Genomic DNA, 23,149 nt, shown 5'->3' on the forward strand with positions numbered 1-23,149 from the left:
CAACAAGCTCTTGGTTTTTTAATGTAAAAACAGACTTTGAGTTGTTTGGGGTTTTTTTGGGTTTTTGTTTTTTGGGTTTTTTTTGGTAGATATTTTAGTCCACAGACCCTCTTGCTGGTGCTTCCCTGGGAGGAGCTGCTGCTCCTCCAGGGAATATACCCCATTGAGGCTGGAGGTCAGCTCATTAACCCCATCTAATTAATTGTCCTGCTTTTTACCCCTCTTGCCACCCCTTCCACTAGCCAAGGTTGCTCTTATATAGAATTTACAATATTTACAGTATTTAATGTATTTAATATTTCTAGAATTTACATTGTACCGAATAATTCTAGAATGTGTATTTTCTATCATTATATATAAAATCTATGTATAATGTATACACATTATATATAATAAAATGTATGCTATAGACATAATATATAGCATTTAAAATACATAATATATACTCAATGATGATTGTGTATTTTAGATATATAATATATGAACCCCTTGTTTGCTTTGTCTCTGGCTGAATCCTTTCAGAATTGCCAATCCTTTTCCCATGGAGCAGAAAATCCAGGCCATTCAGAGCCAGATTTTAACTTCTCATCTAAGAGAGGGATCTGGGTTTCTGCCTCCCCAGCCTGGGGAAAAGAAGGAATAAACACAGCATGGTTGATTTTTCACATTCAAACACATTCCCATCTCCCAGGATATTTTTTTTTTTCCCAGGCAATTGCTGTAGCCCTGCTTTGGAAATCGTTTGTTAGGATGGTGGGAAAGCAGAAAGGAGCTTTTGAGCCCCTCAGACCAGGTGATGCAAAGCTCCAGCCTTCATTACCAAGATTAAAAGAGGCCGGGATTTCCTAAGCAATTAAAAACTCTGCCTAATTAAGACAGGGCTAATAGGCAGGACTTCCAAGGGTTGCTGCTGGGGCAGGAGAAGGGGTTGGATTTGCAGCAAAAGAGCCTGCAGGTAATTGCTTTAGTAAGGCAGAATAAATGGGGATGTGAGGATAGAGAGGATGTGCTCCTTCAAAAACTAAAATAAGAGGGGAAAAAAAGGAGGGAAAATAGCATCAACAGCCTCTTGAAATTACTCAATCAACTGACTGCATCAGCAGCAAGTTATCCAAACACTGCAACACTCAGCGAGGGGCAAAATATTCAGGCAGGTATTTCTGCCTGAAGAAAGGAAAAAAAAAATCAAAAAAGCACACCCCAAATGTGTGGCTATGCCAAAAAAGAGAAAATGAGGGACCCCTCGGGACCTGGGTCTGTCACAGCCAAGGCTGAAGGAAAAGCTCTTTGCTATTTTAAAAGGTTTTTCTTTCCAGTCTCCACCTTTGAATTTCTGCCACCTCCCGCCACTGGCAGTGGATGAAAGCAGCTGCTGGGACAGAGAGAGCGTGTGCTCCTGCTTTTGTGCTTCCCATCCTATTCTCTCCTCCTTCCAAGACACTTCCCCTTGCCTCCCTCCCCCAAGCTCCTCTCACCCCACTGTGAGGCCAGGGGGGCACTGGGACCCCTCATTTATATCATCTCCTTTGGATTGACTTCATCTTTCATTCTTTCCTCAAAAAAACCCCCCAAAAAACCAAAAACAACCCTGGCATTAATTTTGCTTTTATGCCTTTGCTGAGCAGCTCAGCCCCCTCAGCACCAACTTGGTCGAGGCAGGGGGAAGCCGGACCCCAAAACTGGGTACCACAGCTGCCATTCCAACTGCACCCACGACTAAAAAGAGTTGGGAAGAACCAACAAAAATGCCCAAGCCTTAAAAATACCCAGGTTTGAAGTGACTGGGATTTCTGTGAGTTCTTATTCTGGCTGCAAGTGTTTGGAGCCATCAAAATATAACCATATATATATATATATATATTTGTGTATATAGACACATACATTTGTGTGTTTATGCACATAAATACACCTCTGTATGTATAAATTTATTAATTACTATACATATAGTATTAGTATTATTATATGTAAATGCTGCACTGCCGCAGGCAAAAAGTGAGGAAGGTCTCGATTTTTAATTTACAGTATTTTTATTGCGTCCAAAAGAACCCCAGAAATCCTCCCATCCTAAGGCAGCTTGGAGGCTCGCCCCTCCCCCTCCCCACACCCTCGGATTTGGGGAAAACAGTCTTTTTTTTCTTTTTTTTCTTTTTTTTCGCTCTTCCCCACCCCAAAGAAAGCAGCAGGGGTTCCCCCCCTCCCGCCCTACACGAAGTCCCCGCGGAAGGGACGGGAGGCGGCCGCCTGCGCCTGCCAGCGGCCCCGCAGCGTGCACAGGGCTTTGCCCTCCAGGCTCTCCAGCTCCGGGAATCCCAGCTGGTTCAGCACCTCGTAGACCCCAGCCACCGCCGCCACCTGGAAACACAGGGAGAAAGGGAGACTGAATTCCCCTCCCACGCCGGGGATGCTTTTGCCACCTCCGGGGTGAAGATCCCCGGCATCCCGCCTCCCTTCCCGATACCACCCCCTTCAGCTCCCCCAGTCTCTTTGCAGCTCCAGTTTATCCATTTTTAAGCCTCTTCCTTGCTGCTGGGGTCAGCCATCACAGGGTTTGTTGGCTTTGGCACCCTCCTGCCAAAAAGCTACAATGGCGCCTTGTTTTTGCTAAAAACGCGGGGATTATGCAGCGGGAAGGGGCGCTCCGGGGGTCAAAGGCTCCTTGTATCCGCGGGTCGGGTGGTTTTTTCCTTCCCCTCCAGCAGACGGGGGAGTGGGGAGGGGGGAAAGTAAACCCCACGGATGGGAGGTGTGGCATTAAAAAGGGCAGCACCTTTTGGGGCCGCACTCAGAAGATGCAGCGCCAAAAGAAAGGTGCTGCACTAAAAGATGCTCCAGCAAACGGGGGCGAGGGACAGAGGGGCAGACGTAAATCCATGCGCTGGAAATGCAGCCCCAAAAGGCGCTGCCTTAAAAAGTGCGGCCCCCAAAAAGCGCAGCATTAAAGGGGCAGCCCCCAAGAGGTGCAGCACGAAAGGATCCCAGCCCTCAAAAGCGCCGCATTAAAAACTGCTGCGTTCAGCCGCAAGCCTCCCGCATCCAGCCAAGAGCAAACATCCCAAATCTCCAGGAGAGCCGGTCCAGCCCCAGCGGCGGCCGCCGGGCAATGCAAACACCGGCATAACCGGGATGCCAGGGCGGGGCGGGCAGCGGCGGCCCCGCTCCCGCTCCAGCTCCGCCCTTTCATCTCCCGCCCGGCCGGCGCATCAAAGATGCCAATAGGAATTAGAAGCGCCGGCGGGGGTGAGGGATGAAGGGATGAAGGTTTTTCCCACAGCGGCAAAACCGGGAGCAGGCGGGGGGAGAAAAACTCTCTGCACCGTAATAGAAGTAAAAGATGGAAATTGCAAAATGAGTAAAAAAACCGAGTGAAACTTGAGAGCGCATCAATGGAAGTGATACAACGAAATAACAAAAATTAAGATTGAAAAGAATGAAATGCAGTCATGTGATAATAAAAGTTGAATAAATAATTAAAATGCAATAAGAATAGTAATAGTAGCATTATTAAAATTGCCATGTCCTCAGCTTCCCCTTCTCTTCCCCGACTCTCCTTGAATGCAGAAGAACACCCCAGGCATCAGCACACACCCCCCCATGCCTCCCACCCCACTTGTACCACCTCCAAAGTCCCTTTTCCAGTGAAATTTACAGCCCCCACCCAACATTCCCATTCAAATCAATGTATCCCAAATAAATCCAGCGCCTACTACCCCCCTGAGCAGGAAATACGGGTCATTTAGGGTCTCTTACCCAGTCTTCCCCCATTCCATAAGGATCATTTAGGGTTCTCTCACTTGCCCCCCATTCAATTTTTCCAGCTGGTTCCCAATTCCCTTGGATATCCAATGCCACCATCCCATCCTCCCAGACCTCCCATCCCCTGTGCCACCTGTCCTGGCCAGGCAGGTTTGGCTGGTGGCCCCCCAGCCCAAGGTGCTGCAATCACAACAAAACTCTTGGGAAACTCAAACCAGGGGAAAAGAGCGGGTTTGGGGTGGGAGAGCTCCCCCACCCATGTGGTGGGATGCCATCCATCTCCAGTGGCTTTCCATGACAGCCACCAACCCGGGGAGCAAAGAGGACACGCCAACAAGTCCAGCAATCACATGTGGGTTAAGGATGGGTGCCTGCTTCTCAGTAAATCCCTTTATTCCCATGTAAACATGAGGCTGAGCGAGGCAGCAGCTGGAGAAAGCCTCACCTCATGCATCCAGACGCTGAAGGGCCTCTGCCAGGAGTCCTTTTTCTCCAGGTGCAGGTAGGCATTGAAGAGGATGAGGAAGATGTAGCGCTCCAGGTACTGCAGGCTCCTCAGCTGCAGCATCCGCGTCTCCCTCTCATCCTTGCCCGACTTTCCCTGGAAGGAACAGCAGCCTGGCTGAGGCACCTGTGGCACCCGTGCTGGGAGAGCATTCCCGAGGAGCTCCTGCATCCCACCCTCACCCACAGTCCTGGGAGAAGCCATGGGAAGGGCATGGGAAGAGGGAGAAACACTCTGGGGACAAAAATAAGCGCATCCGTCCAGCCCACTCCAGCCGGGGCTTGGCGCTCCAGGCTCTCATTTCCTTGTGGTTTCCAGAGGGTAACAACACTCCCAGAGCTCAAAAATAGGTGAGGGATGGCTAAACGTAGGGGGCAGGAGCAGGAATAGACAGCCAAGTGCAAACTGTACCCCAAACCATGAGTTCCTGGACTGTAAAGTACTTCCCTAGGGAAAAAAACATCTCCCTTGAAGGCATTCCCACCTGGACTCAGCCTCTGTTTCCAGAGGAAGAGAAGCTCTGAGGTTGGTGGCCATCACATCTCCCAGTACTATTTCATATATATAAATCATAAATATCTCTTTTATATGTTATATATATACTGTAATGTTCATGCATTCATTATTTATATTTATAGCTTTGTTAGATATTGTATGCAATTATAGAGTCATTTTTTTATTAGTATTATTGTTGCCATTATTTGAAGCCCTGCATGCTGCCCTCCCTAGGAATTCATAAATACTAATAAATCAGAGCCCTGATCCCACAGGCCATCCCAAAAAGCAGCAATTCCTCACTCCAGCTCTGCCCTTGGGAAAAGGTGTCTCCTCCACCTGTGCGTGCCAGTATTTGTAGATTTGTAGCAAATCCTATTATCCTGTTGTTTATCCTGGTACTGTATTACCCTGTTTATTTTTCATTCTATTATCCTATTATTTACCATGTTGTCATATTATCCTATTTATTTTTTATCCTATTATTTATTGTTTTATTCTATTATGTTATTTATTTTTCTTCTGTTACTTATCATTTTATTCTACCCTCCTATTTAGTTTTCTTCTATTATCCAATTTTCTTCTATTATCCTATTACTTCTCATTTTATTCTATTATCCTACTTATTTTTTTTCTATTATCTTATTATTTACCATCTTACTACCCTATCTTTTATCCCATTATTTATATTTTCCTACATTTTCCTATTTTTTCCTCCCAGTTAGGGATGGGAAGAGGTCAGAACAAACCATACCAAGCCGCCAAAACACCTTTGCCTTCCCTTCTGTTCGCCCTAACCCTGAAAAGCATCTCCCAGCAACTCCCAAAACCCCAACAATTTCCACCATTCTCTTCTCCAAGATGCCCATCACTGAGGGGAAAAAAAAAAAAAAAGAACAAAAAATGAATTAAAATTAAAGCATTTGCTCAGGGCCAAGCCAAATCAAATGGGATGGATGGAGCAGCCAAGAGGGAAGTACAAGCTCCAGTGACCAGAGGCTCTTCCTTGAGCAGAGGGAGTGGATGAATCCCTCCTTATCCCACCTTCCCACCAGCCTGGAAATGGGATCCAGCCCAGGATCACCCCTGTGCTGGTCCTGAGAGCCAAGCAGGTGAAACTCACCACATGGCCACATCCCCATAGTAAAGGAGGGAAAGCCAAAATTAAATTACTTATCCTGAATAGAAATAAATTAATAAAAATAAATATGACTATAAATTAATTAATAATAGCTACATCTGCAAATAGTTAGGTCTCCAGAGGTTTTCTCTCCCAGCTCCCCCCAAAAATGCAGAGGCTCTCAGGAACCAGGAGGCAAGCCCCCAGGTAGCTGCAGATGTCCCTGGCTGATTGAACATTTTGGGTTTTCTTCCCTCCATCAATCGTTGGCGGCCATTAATGGAAAACACAGATGGATGGCAGCTGGAGCAAGAGCTGAAGAGAGGCATTGCCTCACTGCTGGGATGCGGCACAAACCATCCCAGGAACAACACCAGGCCCTGGGCTCTGCCCTTCCAAGGCCCTGTGATAAAGTTGAGGGTTTAAAATATCCCAAATCTGACGAAAATAATCCGTTTTGGTTCTTCATCAGCTCCACAGAGGCTCCCAAGTGAAACAGGCCAGTGGACCACGGGCTCAGCTGGCCATGGACCAGTCTGCTCCCAGCGGCGGCTCCCCTTCCCAAAGCTGAATCTCCTTCCCAAACTCGGGAGGAGCCAGAGGAGCCTTCGGGGCTGGAAGCGGAGCGGGACAGACCAGTCCTGCCCTCTGCCGGCATGGAAGGGATGCTGGAGGAGAGGAATGCTGGATGGGATGGATGTGGGATGCAGGCAGGCCTCTGGGTGGGATGTGGGGCAGCACAGGATGCGAGGCAGCGACCGTGACCACGGGAGCCCTGGCACGTCTCTGGTGACACACCAGAGAGCCTCAGGCCGAGAAACGATCCAGCTTTGGCAGGGCTGGTCCCTCTGGAATTGCCCGGTGCCGACGGGAAGAGGGGGGCTCACCTGGCGGTAGGTGCAGATGATGATCTCCCGGAGGTGGTAGTGCATGGGGGTCATGGTCTCGCTGACCGTGTCCAGGGCCATGTCCACCTCCTTCTTCATCCGGTGACCGTCAGGCAGCAGCTGGACCACCTTCATCACCACCTGGAGCACGGGCAGGGCTTCACCAGCAGCCTCCCTGCCTCGTCCCACTGCCCAGGAGAGGATCCAGCCCCCCCAGACACGCAGCTGTGGCTGAAGGTAGCAGAGGGAGAGCCCTAAAATGCAGCCAGCCCCAGGACTCACCTCGAACTCTCCCTTGGTGTACTTGGCGTCGGGTACACTGACGATTTCCTCCTCACTCATCTCAGGGATGCCCTGGGGTGGCCAGAGGGGACTGGGTCATTATGGGCTGCCCAAAAATGCAGAGCCTGTGCCCAGCCCACCAGGACCCCCAGCATCCCCCACCTTGCCCCTGCCAGGCACGGAACATGAAAATTTTACCCCTGCCCACGGAGGGAGCCACATGTTTGGACAGAGGACTGTTCCAGGCACTGGCTCAGGCTGCCCAGAGAAGCTGTGGCTGCCCCTGGATCCCTGGAAGTGTCCAAGGCCGGGCTGGACGGGGCTTGGAGCCACCTGGGATAGTGGAAGGTGTCCCTGCCCACAGCAAAGGGGTGGAAGGAGATGAGCTTTAAGATTCCTTCCAACCCCAAACTATTCCGTGATTCCATGATCTCCCCTGCCCTTAACCCTTTATTGTGGGGGTGGGAGTTGTCAGGAAGAGGGTAAAGGCTCACCAGGGATTCGCCTAGACTTCTGGAGCTCACTGGGAGTTAGGCACAGCTAATGACAACATCCAGATGTCCACACCCACAGTCCACCCTGGCCCTGCCCACACTCCCTTCAGCCCTCTGGCTGTGACACGGCTTCCATGGGCTCTCCAGAGCTTCCCCAGGAATGCCACCAGGGGCTGTTCCAGCTCCCAGTACTCACATTGAAGTGCCAGAGGGTGAGGACAGCGATGACCATGGCCGTGGTGGTCCTGCCCCGGCCACTGGAGCAGTTGAACACGAAGGCTGCTCGCGAGTCCTCGGCCAGCGCGCTCTTCATGGCCTCCAGCAGCCGGTCAAAGTCCTGCCAGGATGAAGCCAGTGGGTTTTTAGGGATGCAGGACTTTCTCACCCCGGGGTCCCCTTTGTCCTACAGCCTCCAGGTTGAAATCCCCGTTTCCTTGCTGCCAGATCCATCCTGAAGGCAAAGAGCCTCTGCATGCAGCATCTCCTGGGGATCCCCCCCTGCCCTGGCAAGCACCCCACCAGCACTGAGCACCCAAGTGACATTCCTGCACAGCACCAGGGCTGGCTTGGGACGGAGGCAGCAGCACCATCCCCTCCCTGGGGTACCTGCTCCTTGGGAGCACAGAAGTCGGGGATGGGGATGCGGCGGTAGGTGAGTCCCTGGCAGGAATTCTTCTGCTGGCTGAATATCTCCTGCGTGGTCAGGCAGCTCTTGAACATCTTCATCTGCTTCTCTGCCTCCAGGTATACCTCCAGCCACTTCTGGCACTTCAGCAGGTCCCCCTTCAGGGCAGCCTCCAGCTTCTGGAGTGGATAGAGAAACCTCCACTGTAACACCCGGCTCTCCTAATTTTTGCAGGATTTTAATCAATGTTTTTAGATGCAGGTGAACACCCCAAACCCCACACCAGGTCCTGGCCACCAGTTCTGCCCAGGTCCCTCTGTGCTTGATGGGAGCCCCAGGAGCATCATTTCCCACTGTGAGGGGCAGCTCCTCCATGCAGCCACGCTGCTGCTGGCAGCCAAGCTCCTCCACTGCCTGTCTCCCCTGGAAATCCAGTTGGGATCATCCGCTCCCCTTTCCCCAGATGCCTTTTACCCTTGCTCTCAAGGCATGCAGGAAATTCTTCCAGGGTAGATCTCTGCTCTGCTCCCTTGTTCCCAAAGGAGAACAAAACCAGCAGCTCCAGAGGGTGAGGAACTATCAAAGCCTGTGGAAATCATCCATGAGGGTTCCTGGGAACCTCCACAGCATCCAGCATCTCCCCGAGCTCACCTCCAGCTGCTGGGGCGAGGCAGCGGGCACAGGGATCAGCTCCTCCAGGAGTCCGGGCTCCCGCAGCGTGTAGATCTGCTCATTCCCTTCCAGGACCGCTTCCTCCCGGAGGTTGATCCAGACAATGCGGGAGTGCTTCCTCTTGGCATCCGTCAGGTACCTCAGGACACTGCCCAGGGTCTAAGGGAAGGGTGGGCAAGGGTGATGGGAAGGCTGGGAGCCCAACGTGGGGTCCCTGCCCGACGTGGGAACGTGTCCCCCACCTTGGAGCTGGGCTGTGCCGTGCCATAGACGGGCATTTTGGGCACCCTTCGGAAGTTGGCCACGCTCATCTCCTTGGCAGTGCTCAGCACGTCGGGGCAGAAGCGTTCATCCGCCACCTGGAACAGAGCAATGCCCAGGCAAGGGACGCCCCTTCCCACCTTCAGGTTTGCAGCACACCACAACCCGTGGACCCTGCTCAGGACAAGCTCCCAAACCTTTCCAACAGCAGCATCCAGGGCTCAAAGCCCCACATGGGGGGTACATGCACTTCTCGCAGCATAAGGCACAAATGGGCCTGGCCTCCTTCACCCCACCCAGAAACCACGGAGCTGCTGCCCAGGCTCATGTCACAGGATGATCCAGACACATCCATGTGCACAAGGATCTCTGGCCACATTTATCTTCACCTGGGTTGGGCTGGAAGGGACTATAAAACCACCTAGTTCCACCCTTGCTGCGGGTGCCTATGGGAGATACCCTTTCAGACTAGGGTGAGAAGAACTTTCCTCCCACGGGCCTTTGCAAGCCGCATGTTAGCATTTCTTAGGTTTCATTATTTCATTGGTTTGTTAAGTTTATGTCACCCTGTTACCATATATGCACACCTGCCAGAATGTTCTCCCTTCCCTCGGACCCCATGGGGATTTTAGCCTCAGGACCACACCCCTGTAACCCCGTAAGTCCCCCCAGTTCCTGGCCACCCGTCTGCACCATGTTTCCCTATCCCTGTTAGACCTTGACCCTCAGAAACACCCCTTTTATCACGTATATAACCCTGGAACCTTGGCCCCACTGGTCTACGTTGGAGCCTGTACCCACGATGCAGACAACAAACAGAGCTGGGATTTCCAAACGGGACCCCGTCTCCTCGCCTGTATCGTCAGCTCTCAGGGACACGCAGTAGCACGATGCTACAGGTGCCAGCAGGACCCGGACCCAAGATTTTATGCCCCCTGCCCTACAACAGGGCTTCTCCCACCCCTCCAGGGCTCTGTGAGAGTGGGCACCCCGGGAAGGTGCCGTCCCCACTCCCGCACCGCTCACTCACCAGCACCCGCGCGCCCTTGGTGACGAGCTCGGCGGTGACGGTGAGCTCCGAGCAGTTCATGTCCGCCTGCAGCCGGTACAGCTCCGGGTGCCGGCACATCCACCTGCTGAAGCTGAGGGCAAAGCCCAGGGGGTACTGCCGGCGGGGGGCCGGGGGGGACGCACCATCAGCCGGGGCTCTGATCCCCCTGCCCGCCGCCCCGCCGAGAAAACCTGCTCGGGAAACTCCAAGGGGGAAACGCCTGCCCTCCCGCCACGCCACGGAGACAACACAAAGAGGGCAAGGAAGGTGTTTTCGGGGTTGTTCTGGCGGGTTTTACCTGCTCATGAAGGTAGTAGTTGAAAGCAATCAGGTAGAAATAGCGTTCGAGGCTCTGCAGAGTCCTCTGGAGGAAATACTCTTTGGTGCTGCTCCCCTGGAAGCCAAGGACAGGGAATCCGTGATGCTCAGTGCTGAGCAGTCCTGCTGCCCCCAGCGGACCAGGAGGCTGGGAAAAAGCCCTACAGACACTTTGCATGAACTGTTGTATTTTTTTAATGAAACGTTTCCAGTTTCCCATATTAAATGATGCTCAAAGGCGTAAATTCACATTTCAGCTCAAAACAAAAGTTTCTCATTAGCACAAGGACACACTGGGAGCAGTTCCAACCAGTCCACACTGTCACATGGACACATTGTCCAGCTGGGAGATTCAAACCCATGAGATTTCAAACCCAGGGGATGGGTCTGGAAAATGCAAGGTCCTTCCCCCATTCCAGCCATCTCCACAGCCTTTGGATTAAATGCTCAGGCAGTGGCATCCCTGGGGAGAGAGGGCCCTGTGCCAGTCACACCCCCTGCAATATCCTTAATTTCCAAGGGTCTCCCCTTTCCATGTACAGAAGCATCCCGATTCCTACGTTTCCAGCAAGCTCTCCTCCTCCTCTTTCTCATCACCCCCACAATCCAGGCATATTCTCCATCACAGCTACCCCCTCTCAGGGAGGAAACTCAAACCCTCGGGATTTTCTGTAATTCAGAAACCTCAGGGCAGGGAGTCTGTACCTCTGAGCATCCCATCCAACAATTTAACCTGGCACCAGGTAAGGAACACCCAGCACGGCACCCACAAACATCCCCAGAGGGCCTGTTGGAACCCACTTCCCAGGCTAGGATGGAAAACCCTGTAGGATGGGGCTGCGTCCGGGGTCAGCTCGGCGAGCGGGGTTTGCTCATCCCTGTCATTACGTGGCTGACTCATGAATATTTACTTGTTCTCCACAAGAGAAATCCGGCCTGCAGTCATTTATCAAGAGGAAAGGCAGTGGGATTTGCTCTGGAAACTCAAAACAAAGCCTGTGGGGATGGAGCTGTGCCAGGTTTGCCGGCAGCACCGACAGCAGAGTGGTGCTGCTTCCCGAGCACTTGGATTCCTGCAGTAAAATCCATCCCTGTGCTCTCACCCAAGGCAAACCTCCTAACATTCCCCTTAAACAGGCTATGGGTGGAAAGGGGACTGATCCACTCCTATTTCAGCCGTGGAAAGCTAGATATTGTGGGAGTCTATCTGCTCAGCATCCCACACCACGATTCACCTGCACCCCGATCACTCGAGGGCTTAAATCTCCATTTCTGCCCCCCAAACCCAGGCAGAAACCCACAGACATCATTCCTCCATGCCCAGAAAAGCCCCTCCTCCCCCCAAAACCAACCAGCTCACCCAGTACCCCTCCAACACAAAGAAGTCCAGGCTGGTTTTTCAATGACTGAGCACTACCGTCCCCCCCCTCCTCACCCTCCATGTGCCCCCAGCACATTTTCCTGGCCCCTCGCCACTGTTTAAACCTGCTCTTGCTCCACAAAGACTTCAAATAAACACTCCTTGAGGCTTATTTACGGCAGTCCCCCAGCCGTTTGTTTTCCAGGAGTCCAGGATGACATGGAGCAGGTTTCCCCAGCAGGGAAAAGTCAGGGAAAGGCTTCAAGGAATGGGAAAATCCCCTGTCCCATGCCCAACCTTCCCCTGCTATACAAGAGAACCTGCCAGCCCATGAGCAGCACCAAATCCACCCTAAAAGGGAACAGGGAAGTAAAAAAATTGGGATTTGCCACTAAACACCAAAAAAAGTGACAGTAAACGTCTTATTTTCCCATTGCTTAATCATTTTCATGGGTTTTTTTGCCACAGGACACCTGGTTTGAGGTTGCCCTTTACAGCCAGCTCCAGCATTTCCACTCCACATTCAATATTTAAATGGGAAAATTAATCTCCAAAGAAACTGGGATCAGGGCAGCACTTCCACCTGAGCATCCAACCTCCTTCCATTGTCTGGTGAGGAGCCCCCTGGTTGGGCAGGGAAGACCACAGCTTTCCAGCACGGAAAGCCACCGCGATGGCTCTTCAAAACAACAGGAAATAACATAAATCTACCACTAGAAAAGCCTGACCTTGGGTGACTATATTTGCAATGATCCCTCCCAGCTCCCAAGGACTTTTACCATCCAGGCTGATATTGATTTTCCAATTTTAGAGCTGATGAAATCAGGGCACAGGATATTATTTGCCCCCGAGGTCATCTACCGCAAGCAGTAGCAAAGCCCAAACCAGCCTGTTTTCCCCCAGTCCCAGTCTGCTCCATTTTATGGTTTTTAAAACAACAGGGGCAGAAAAAAAAAAAAAAGACACACTCCACAACCTTCCAGGTTTCGCATCGCTGGGAAATCTCCAGCTCACAGGAAGCTTTGGGTTTCCAGAATTTACATTCTTCTCGTCCCGGCGCAAAAACAGCTCAATAAATTTCCCGGTGCCGATGGCTCGCATCCGAGCAATCCTCTGATTACCTGGATCTGATAGTCCTCCCCGATCCCTTCCAGCTTCTTCTTGTACTCGTAGATGGCCTCCTTCATGTCGTGCATCTCCGAGCAGGAGGCGATGGCACCATCCACCTGGGGAGGAGCAAGCGGGAAATTGCTCCATGGGTCTCGGATCTGGGGGGAAACCCCGTCCCTCCCTCCCAGCCGCCCTGCTGGAGGGTTCACCAGCACCCCCTTACCTCCTCCACTATCTGCTGGCCTTTGGGGATCATCTCCATGAAGGTCTGGATGACCCGGAGCCTGTCCCTAGGAGACGTCTTAGGCAAGTGGGGGAAGCTGAGGTGGGAGAAGGAGAAAATCAAACCAGCCCCAGGGGGAACGGGCATCCCCCCAGTCCCGCCCTGGGGGCTTACTCAGGTTTCTGGGCAGCTCCTCGGTGGTGGTGGTGGAGGATCAGGGTGCCCATGGCCATGGCCAGGTTGGTCCTGCCCACGCCAGTCTGGCAGCCAAAGAGCAGCGCGGGCGGGGGTCTGCCGGGGTCCCGCAGCAGCAGGCTGGGGCTCTCCTAGGAGGGAGGGACACAGGGATGGATGGATGGATGGATGGATGGATGGATGGATGGATGGATGGATGGATGGATGGATGGAGATTCCAGTGGCTTCCAGGAGAGCCAGGTCTGCCCCATCAGTGGCCGGGATGGAGGTGACAGCCATGCCCAGGCATGGAGGGGTGGGTGGCATCTCCCTTTTGCTCAGGGGATGGGGTGGATGGAGCAGGACAGGACAATGGGTGGCCACTGCATTCCCCTGCCCAGTGCCCTCTCCATCCACCAGCCTGTCCACCCTACTGCAGATGTTCCACCACTCATTCCCAATCCACTGAGATTTCACCTTCCAGAATGTAAAAAAAAAAAAAGCAGCTCTGACATGGAAAACCTTTGCACCAAAGGCAGATCATTCCTGCCACAGCCACTTAGGGAAGAGCTGCCTGGAAGTGGCCAGGGACGGTCATTTCTAGCCAGAGGTAGGGACGAACTGCTGGACAACATGGACTTCTCCAGCAGGATCCTACAGCAAGGGGTGTGGGATCTGCAGGCACAGGCATCCTCTAACAGGCAGAGTTAAGGAAAACCATAAGAGGCTCTCAGGCAGTCACAGTCTCCAACACAGCACAGGAGCAAATCCCACCCCAAAGAGGCCCCACGGATCAGATGCCTTCCCTCGGCTTACCCTGAGGAAGCGGATGAAAGCGTCAAACTGCTCCTCCAAAGGGGCTCCCTCAGCGGGCAGGGGCAGCCGGTGGTACCTGCCGGGATGGGGACAGCCCTCGTTAGGATGGCACCACGGAGGGGCTTCACCCCCACCACCACGGAGTGCCAAGAGCTCCGACCCCATATGAGGAGGAGGAGGAGGAGGGAAGGACCTGTAGGAGGGCTGGAGGAAGACAGGTCTGCGATAGACCTCGTCGGTGACCTGGATGTCCTCGTCACACTGCACCCGCACGGCGTGGGGCTCGTCCCGCAGCCGCTCGATGTCGTTGTACACGTAGTAGACGCTCTCGCTCAGCTGCGCGAAGTCGCGGATCTACAGGAGACACGGGGGGAGCCCCGTCCATCACAGCCCCTCCACCCCCCTCTGAACCAGCAGGGTGTGCGCCCTTTCCCGTGCCGGCTCACCTCCTTGCGGATGGCCAGCTCCAGGCTCTCCGCCCGCACGCCCCGCTGCAGGCGCTGCAGGTTCTCGTGGAGGTTCTCCTTGCCCCGGGGGGTGTAGGACACAAAGTCCCCCTCCAGCCGCAGGAAGACCACGGGCTCCTCACGGACACAGAAGAAGACACATTCCTGCAAATACCCGGGGAGAGGTTGTCTCAAAGCTCTCCTGGCTTTTTTCCAGCCCGATTCCCACCCTCCCACCAACCTTGTGGCCTTCTCTCTGCAGCTTCTGCAGCACGAGCTTGAAGCCGTTGAGGCTGGGCTGCCCCATCCCGAACACGGCGTATCCTCCTTTGGCCTGCCGGAAGTTGGGAGCGCCGCAGCTGCCAGTAGTGTTCAAAACATCTAATTTTCCATATACATCCCTGACCATGAAGTATTTCCCCTGCAAAATATCAGAAGAGAGAAGGTGGGACATCAGTGGATTTGAGCAAGGTGGGACTTCAACACAGCTGAGTGTAAAAGGGGCTTTTTCTATGTGATCTTCAAAATAAACCCCCCCAAAACACTTCTGAGGTTCCCAAAGCCCAGGCTGAAATGAGCTGGGTGATGAATTCAGTGGCAGAGATGCTCACCTGCACCAGGTAGTGCTCCAGTGTGGCCTCAGAAATGCGTCCCACCGTGTAGTTGGCCTTCAGCAGGTCATCGTGGATCTGGAACTCCTCCCTGCAGTTGTACCTGCAAGAGCCAGACACAGGTGGGTAAAGGAAAAAAATAACAGCACAGGTCAAGTTTGAAACAAATCCCAATATTTAGAGAAGAGGGTGGAGAAACCCAGAATTTTGGAGGCTGCCGAGGACTCACGTGATGACCACGGGAGCCACTTTGTTGGTGATGATGGACTTGGCCTTGCTGTTGTGGAGCCCCAGGGTCTGGAAGGAGTGGATGCTGAGGGAGTGCTGGTCCTCCATGCCGCTGTCTCCTGGCGCCCGGCTCTCCAGGGGGGATGCCGAGACCGCCTGCTGTGCCGCGCTGGCCGTCGTACCCATCATCCGTGGGCAGCTGTGCCGGGATGGGCAGGCAGCAGCAGCGGGGAGGAAAGGGGAAACAAAAACCCCAAAAAACCCAAAAAACCAAACCAACAAAAGAAAAACCCCAAAAAACCAAAAACAAAACAAAAAACCAAAACAAACAAATAAACAAACAACAAAAAAAAAAAGGAGGGAGGGGAGAAAAAAAAAAAAAGGAGGAATTTAGTTTTCAGCTTCTCCTGATTTAGGATGGGAAAATCCCAGTCAGGCACAGGGCAACCCCCTGCTGACAGCCGGCCAGGGAAGGAACTCTAAGCCGGCCCTTTCCCTCCCGCTCCCACAAAAGGCTTTCTTCCTGCCTGCCATGCAGCTTGCTCCATCGGGGAGGTGAAAGTAGGGCTGGGGGGGTGGCCAGAATAAAGGGCGAAATGCTGGATCCGGTCTCTAAAATCTGCTGAGTCAGCACATGGCACTGCGCCTCAGCCTTGTCCCCTGCTTTCCCAGCACCCACAAACCACTCCTGAGTCCCTCCCCGCACGGAAAACCCTTGAACAGAGAGCACGTGTTACTGGATATTCGATAATTCTGCACGTCTGGAGCAGGTCTGTGTGTGCCAGTCTGGCAGCTGCCTTTAGAGCAGCCAGTTATCCCCATCCCAGGGGAGCACCCAGGGCAGGTGGGGACCCCGAAAGCAGCCCCCGCTTCGTCCCCAGGGAGCTCATCCCTGAACGAGGATGGAATCCAAAGGGGCAGGCCTGGCGGCGGCCAGGAGCATCCCGCCACACTCGAGCGGTCCGGGACAATGAGCCGACTGTCTGCGCCAGCCAGGGCCGGATCCCGGCTTCCCAACCAAGTGAGAGATGGCAAAGGGGTAGCCTGGAAAGGACAAAAACTCTGCCCACTCCTAACGAGATGGTCCCCAGTAAAACCTCCTTTGTGCTGCACGGGAATAAGCCTGGCAGCACCCAAAGGGGGACGGTACCTGCTCCGAGGCGACGCTCAGGACTGGGAATACCGGGAATGGCTTTAACCCAGCCCTACAAATCCTTCTGCAGCTGCTCCTCCTGCCTTACAGGCAGCACAGGATCAATCCCTTACTGCGATCCCAGTGAATGTGATGCCCCCACAGCAGCTGCAAATGCTTCAAGTGGGGGGAAAAGCCTGCGGAAAATGTGCTATTTCTAGCCTAGACTGTGCCCAGGCACACATTTTCCCCTCCTCCCCATCTTCCTTCCCTGCTCCGCGGAAAACTTGTTGCTCTACTGTGAATTTTCTGCACCATTAGGCAGCCTGGTTTCTTTTACACACAAGAGCAGAGGGGGGGGGTGGGGGGGGAAACAAAACCAGCTGTTTTAGGCCAGTGCCGTTCCTCCAAGTCCTCCTGAGTGTTTCTTTCATGTGAACACTGTGAGGGCAAAAATAGAGAAAAAAAAATATAGGGAGGTTTTTGAGTGTTTCAGAGCAAGTGCTCGTGGCTATGGAGAGCTCAGGCAGAAGGCAGGAATGGGGCATCCAGCCAGGATGCTTTTTTTCCCCTTATCTTGCTCAGAATGGGTGCATCTTTCCAACAGTGGGCTGGATCGATATCTCTGGGTTTGTTCCAGCCATCCCCATGTTGGAAGATGGAGATTCCACCCCCCAGTTTCGAGGCAGGCAGCTCCAGTATTTCCTTTGTCTTTCTCCCCTCCACACAGACACCCATCTTCACCCTAAAACCCCCAGGGATATTTTCTTTTCTCGACAAACCACACCAAGAAATAACAGGCATAAAAGGCGCCGGGCAGATTTGGAAATTGTCTCTCAAACCACAAAATGAATGGAGAGAGGAAATCACATCTCAGCTTCTTCCCCTACTCTACTCCCTGCTTAGGCTGGGCAGGCAAAACCAAGCAAGAAAAGTACCGAAATTACCCAAACTGGGTGCTCAGGGAAGCCACTGGAACTGCTCTAAAAAGCCACAGGAAGAGGGAAGTGTTGGTGTAATGCATACTGGAGCAGCTATTTACTGGTATTGCTGCATCTGATGGGAGCAGGAGGATTTACACCCCCCCCAAATGCCCAGTCTGCAAGCTGGGACACAAACTGGGATGGGTAGGGAAGCAAAACCTTACCCCAGGAAACAGATAAAATGATCTTGGCTGAAAGCTTTACCAAATATTGCTGGTGGCTGCCACGGGAAGAGATGCAACGAAGCCACCATCACAGGCCAGCCGAGGGAAGCAGGAGCCCAGGGCCCAGCCTGGCTGGGACCAGCCCACCAAAGGGCTGTGGATTAGCCCAAATATCCCCCTTTACCCCACAGCTGAACACAGGAAACACCGTGAGAAGTTCCTGCACTGGAACAGGATGCCCAGAGAAGCTGTCGATGCCTCAGCCCTCAAAGTGTTCAAGGCTGGATGGAGCTCGGAGCAACCTGGTCTAGTGGAAGGTGTCCCTGCTCATGGCAGGGGGTTGGAACGAGATGATCTCTAAGGTCCTTCCCACCCCAAACCATTCTGGGATTCTACAGTTCCAGGTTAGCAGGCTGGGAAGCAAGCCACATGGATTTTATAATGGCATTAGCCATCAGCTGCGGTGGACTGGTTTTGAGCATCCCTTCCCTTTCACCACACAGTATTTGGGGTTTTCCTTCCTAGGAGAGAGAAGATGCAGAGACAACATCCCCCTGCACAGCACAGCATCCTGGCCTCCTGTCTGCACCTTGTCCTTCTTTTCTGGGGACAAACCCAAGAAATATTCCCCCAGCTGGCAGCGCATCTCGTCACAGACCCCAAAGCCAAGCCCGAGATCAATCGTGGCCAAGGTTCTTGAACAAAGAGCTCATTTTCTCCCCAGCTGCCAAAAGAGCCAACACCCTGCACGAGGGCATCCCACCAAACAAACCAGCAGTGTTCCTCTCCAGGTGTTTTGCCTAAATTCAAAGCACTGCCGATTAATTATTCTTACTGCCTAATGAGGAAGCGGAGCCTCCGGGTGGGCAAGGCAGAAGAGCTTCCCTTCCCCTCCAGCCCCTGGTTCAAAACATCCAGCTCTGCCAAGCCTGGACAGGGAACGCCAGAGGAGCCACCAGCAGCACCGGGAGCATCCCAAGAATTCCACCTGAGCATCCCAACAGATCTCGTGCGGACGCTGCAGCCTCTCCCATAGAAGTCAGGACGCTGTAACAGCGCTCAGCCCTCCACCTTGCCACCTCTCCGAGCCGCTCCTCTCCCTCTCCACCCGGCACAGGGGCTATTCCCACACCCGGGGACCTGGCGAGGACTCAAAGCTGGAGCAAACAATGGACTAAATATAGTGGGAGGCGGTCGGGCTGCAGCTGCAGGATGCATCTGCCCCGGCCACCGTGCCGAGGAGGAAGTGTGCACTTGCCTGGCCGCCTCATTGTCAGCAGGAAATAAATCAAATAAATCTCCTTCCGTGCATCCTCGAGACATTTTATAGCTTTTAAAGCTCTTCTAAATGAAAAGCAAAGCCCTTTGGGAAGAAGCAGCAGCGATGGCGGCATCCTCCTGAAGCATCCGTCCTTCCTCGGTGTGGGGCAGCCCCTGTGGCTTTTCAGCATGGAGTCGGCATGGATGCATCCTCCAGGGACCCAGGGGCACCTCTGGAGCACTGCTGAGCCAAGCAGGGAGGCAGGAAACACCACAGGCCAGCAGGAAGCTCGGGTGCAGCCGGAGGGGCATCACCGGAGCCTGGAGGAAGCGCTGGAGCTGAGCCCCCCGCCCCGGCGTGATCTTTAACCCTCTTTTTTAAAAAAACAGCGAAAAATTAAATCACACACAAACAGCTTCTCTGGGACAGCCTGCCTGTCTGTGCCGGGAGATATCCCACAGCAAAGGCTGCATGGGAAAGCGGGCTCCTGTTGTTCCAGGTGGTGCCGGAAGGAAGCGGCCCGGCTTTTTAAAAACACATAATAAAACAAAAAAATAAAGGTGAGAAATAACACATCAACCTGCAGATGATTTGGAACGTGTTGTCCACCCACCGAGCTGTGAGGGCAAAGAATCAAAATGCCTCAAATCAACCTAAAAGCGCTTTGCCACGGGCAGGGAAAGGCCCTGGAAAGGTGACTTTGCAGCAGACAGCTCTGCTTTTACAAGCCTTGACTGATTTATTAATATCTTTAAAGGAGCAAAAGTGACTGCCCTCCATTCTCACGAGCTCCTCGGAGAGCCGGTGGCGACGGCCAAAAATATAACTAAATAAGCAGCATTTCCTAGAAAGACCAGAGGTGTTTCCCAACCAGGCCGGGATCGGTGCTGCCGATCCCCCCACCAGCACCTGCCAAGCACCACAGGAAAGCATCGGTGGGATGCCTGCCCCTAAATCCAAGCGGGAGCATCCAGAATAACAAGGAACAGGCATTTCACACCCCCTCCCCGACATGCTCCTGTCTTTTGGCAGAAAACTGTGAGCCACATCCCCAGCCTCCATGTGACCGACTTGCCTTTAGTTACTTGATTTAGAGCTCCTCACCCTGAAGCCAGGGAAAGCTGTTTGAGAATGGGAATGGAGGGGAAAAAAGGTCACCCCCAAAACTGGGGATGCCAATCTGCTCCCCACCAAGAGGAGGATGCTGGTATCCATTGGGAATAGCATCCAGGCTGCAGCCCTTCTTCACAAACCTGGTTTGCAGGAGCATTATTAATCAGCATTATTAACCTGCCTTGCTAAGCACAGCCTGGGAGGAATTACGTTCCTGGAAGTGTTGGATGGGGCTTGGAGCAACCTGCTCTTCCAACTGGGTGGAAGGCGCCCAGGGTAGGGAGTGGAATGAGATGAGAGAGACCTTTAAGGTCCCTTCCAAACCTTCCAAAACTCCAGGGTTTTGTGAAGAGCCCACCTGTAACTGCTGCCTCGCACCCCCCAACTTTTAAGGCCCGCTGGCAGGTTCCCTCACACATCCCACCTGTCCCTGGGGTGCTGCTTTTTGGGCAGGCCGGAGATGCTTGGGCTGCCTGCTGTTGAGGTGAGGGGTTTTATCAATGAGCAGCAATGGAAAGAGGAACAAAGCCCTGACTCGGAAGCGCCAGTGTTGCCAGTTATGCCGTCAGCTCGCTGCCAGTGGTTTCAAGGTCTGTGAGCACACTCGCCTGAAGGGTTTCCTTTCAGTAGCACAAAGGAAAAACAAAACAAAAAGCCATAAAACACGAAGATAAAGGCTGGGGGGCATCTCCAAAGAGACCAGCGACCTGTGGGCAAAGCTTTTGTCCAGCACCAAACGGTCCCCAGCTCGCCAGGAAGCACCACAGCCCCACACCCAAACCAGAGCTGCCAAGCTTTTCCTCGCCGGTGGTTCTGCGGCGTGACCCCGCTCCGGCTGCCAGGGGGGAGCAGGGTGTCCCCACGGGCGGGGAACTCAGCCTGGCCCCCCCAGAACAACCCCCCGCTCGCAAGCCGGGGACGGCCAGCGCCACGCGGAGCCGGCCGGGGCGTTTTGGGAAGGCGAGGGCTATGATTTTGTGCTATTCATAGCTAACCGCGGCTCCCCTCCCAACGGGGGGAAGGCTGCCCGAGCAACGGGGACGGCTCCTTTTACACGGGGCCGCTTTTCCACGCCTGGGGAAGCGCTGCAGACCACACCTTTCCCAGGACAAGCAGCACCTTATGCGCGCCAGCACCGTGGTTTGGGACGCAGTAGGTACTCAGAGCTCACAGATCTCTTCTCCTCCACCCCGCTCTCTTGATAAAGCAAAAATCAAGCAAATCCCAGGGGTGTTTAGCTCACAACAGAGACCTGCCCGTTATTTTTAGGCTCCGTGCGAAGACATAATCACTTCCTGCCTTCCAGGAAGGAAATGTCCCACCACCGCTGCCTTGTCTGCCTCCTCCTCAGGCAATGCCTGCCTGCTGCCAGCCCAGCCACCCCAAAAGCCGCTGTTTTCTCCCATCCAAGGGAGAAAAACAACCGGAGCACAGCTCGGGGTGTGAGAGGTGCCACGGCCAGGAGCGCTGCGGGAAGACGAGGGCGTGTTTGGTCCTCCGGCACTAAGAGGATGCGCCGGGGAAAGGGCAGGGAAGCAGGTCCGGAAAAGTCCGGCAGCCATCGGAAACGCAGCCTGGATGAGGTTTCTGGAAGTTTTCAGCCTCGGAGAGCTGGCAGGAGCTCAGCGGGAGCAGGCAGCCTTGCTCCTAGGACATCCTCTCCGGCAGTGGCTCTGTCCCACACGGGGGCTGGGAGCCCACCGGGCTCTGCGCCATCCCCCCCACGTGCCCGCGGGAAACCCATCCCAGGCTTCCCGCTCCTCTCGTGCTCCCTAAACGGGAGGCTGCGGAGCCAAACCGCAGACCTCGGCTACATCTGCTCCTCTTCCTCCTCCATCTTCATCCCGCACCTCCCCGCTCCCAGAGCCTGCTCCCCAGGCAGCTTTTGGGGGTGCAAGGCAGGCAGAGCCAAGAGATGCAAATCCCGAAACTCACTCCGGGGGACTCGAGCCGCAGCAGGCACAGGCGGCACCGGCCGACAGCCGTGCTGGGCTCCCAGCCCGGTGGGACTGGCTTCCAGGCCAAAAGAGGGAGAGAAAAAAACCCTTTTAAATAGGAAACGCAACTGCAAAGGCAGGAGAGGTGGGAGAATGCCATCGGCGGGGCGCATGCTGGGCCTCAAAACTAGTGATCCATCTATTTTCCAGAGGTTTGAAGCCCAGCGTTGGCTCCGGATAAACCCTCCTCGCCACGGCTGGGGCACCTCATGGCCACGCTCCAGGGGCGAAATAAACCTTCCCCCCATTGTCCCGCCTGCCTTGGCTTGGGGGGACACATCCCCGCCCAAGAAGCCCCCCGGGTGCCCACCACAAACCCCCCCGGAGGGTGGGGGCTTGGGAGGTGGGGGGCACCCTCGAGGGCTGCTCCTGCTCCCTCCACCCCCTTCCCCTGTCCCGGGGCGGGAAACGAACCCCCACCACCCCCGGAGAGAGGATGAGAGGGGCAGCCGGTGCCGGGCGGGCGGATGCGCGGTCCGGGGCTCGGGTAATGCTCGGCCCCGGGGTGGCGGGAGGATGCCCGGGATCGGGGATGGGGCGCGGAGCGGGTCCCGGGGGCTGGAGGGGGGAGAACGCCCAGCCCCGGGAGTCGGGGTGAGAATGCCGGGCTCGGAGAGGGGGGATGCCCGGTCTCGGCGGGGATACGGTACCTGGGGGGCTCCGGGCTCAGCTCCCGCGCCGGGCCGGCCGCGCCGTCGGGCGCCCCATGGGGGCGGCGGGAGCGGTGGCGGGAGCGCAGCCCCGCGGCCGCGCCGACCGCCGGCGCCTCGGCGGGGGAGGGACCGGGGCGGGCACCGGGACGGGGCCGAGGGGCGTCCGGGACCGCCCCCCGCCCCGGGACACGCCCCCGGCACCGCCCCCTGCACCCCCGGCACGGCCGGGACACCCCCGGGCCGCGGCCACGGCACCCCGGGGATGCCCGGCACGCAGCACCCCGCACCCGCAGCAGCCCCCCAAACACGGCCCTTGTCCCCTTAGGGACCCCTGACACGCAGCCCCCATCGTTTCGGGGACCCCCAGCACGCAGCAACCCCCACCTCGCTGATCCTTCCATCATCTGGTGAAAAA

At 54.6% G+C, this 23,149-nt stretch overlaps 1 protein-coding gene across 1 annotated transcript; it reads right to left on the reverse strand.

Moving 5' to 3' along the window:
• Positions 1-2,008: 2,008 nt before the first annotated feature.
• PALD1 (phosphatase domain containing paladin 1) lies at positions 2,009-22,851 on the reverse strand. The gene is made up of 20 exons (XM_066191778.1): positions 22,732-22,851; positions 15,433-15,630; positions 15,204-15,306; positions 14,834-15,013; positions 14,593-14,757; positions 14,340-14,500; positions 14,147-14,222; positions 13,331-13,482; positions 13,157-13,253; positions 12,945-13,049; positions 10,444-10,539; positions 10,125-10,259; positions 9,076-9,192; positions 8,813-8,992; positions 8,143-8,340; positions 7,733-7,873; positions 7,043-7,114; positions 6,761-6,901; positions 4,199-4,354; positions 2,009-2,352 (listed from the first exon to the last, which is right to left on the reverse strand). The coding sequence occupies exons 2-20, from the start codon at positions 15,618-15,620 to the stop codon at positions 2,203-2,205; spliced, it is 2,613 nt and encodes an 870-aa protein (XP_066047875.1). The 5' UTR covers positions 15,621-15,630; positions 22,732-22,851; the 3' UTR covers positions 2,009-2,202.
• Between the last annotated feature and the right edge of the window lie 298 nt (positions 22,852-23,149).

Source organism: Chamaea fasciata, unplaced genomic scaffold (genome assembly GCF_029207755.1).
Source record: "Chamaea fasciata isolate MVZ Bird 193981 ecotype frontalis unplaced genomic scaffold, bChaFas1.0.hap1 SCAF_9, whole genome shotgun sequence".
NCBI lineage: Eukaryota > Metazoa > Chordata > Aves > Passeriformes > Sylviidae > Chamaea > Chamaea fasciata.

What these genes read in the sequence shown, in the direction of transcription:
- PALD1 (XM_066191778.1), bottom strand. Translation starts at nt 15,620, where the DNA reads ATGATGGGTACGACGGCCAGCGCGGCACAGCAGGCGGTCTCGGCATCC. An exon ending in TGGAGCACTACCTGGTGCAG is followed by an intron (nt 15,014 to 15,203) that starts GTGAGCATCTCT and finishes GATATTTTGCAG; the next exon opens with GGGAAATACTTCATGGTCAG. An exon ending in CCAAGGGCGCGCGGGTGCTG is followed by an intron (nt 9,193 to 10,124) that starts GTGAGTGAGCGG and finishes GCTCTGTTCCAG; the next exon opens with GTGGCGGATGAACGCTTCTG.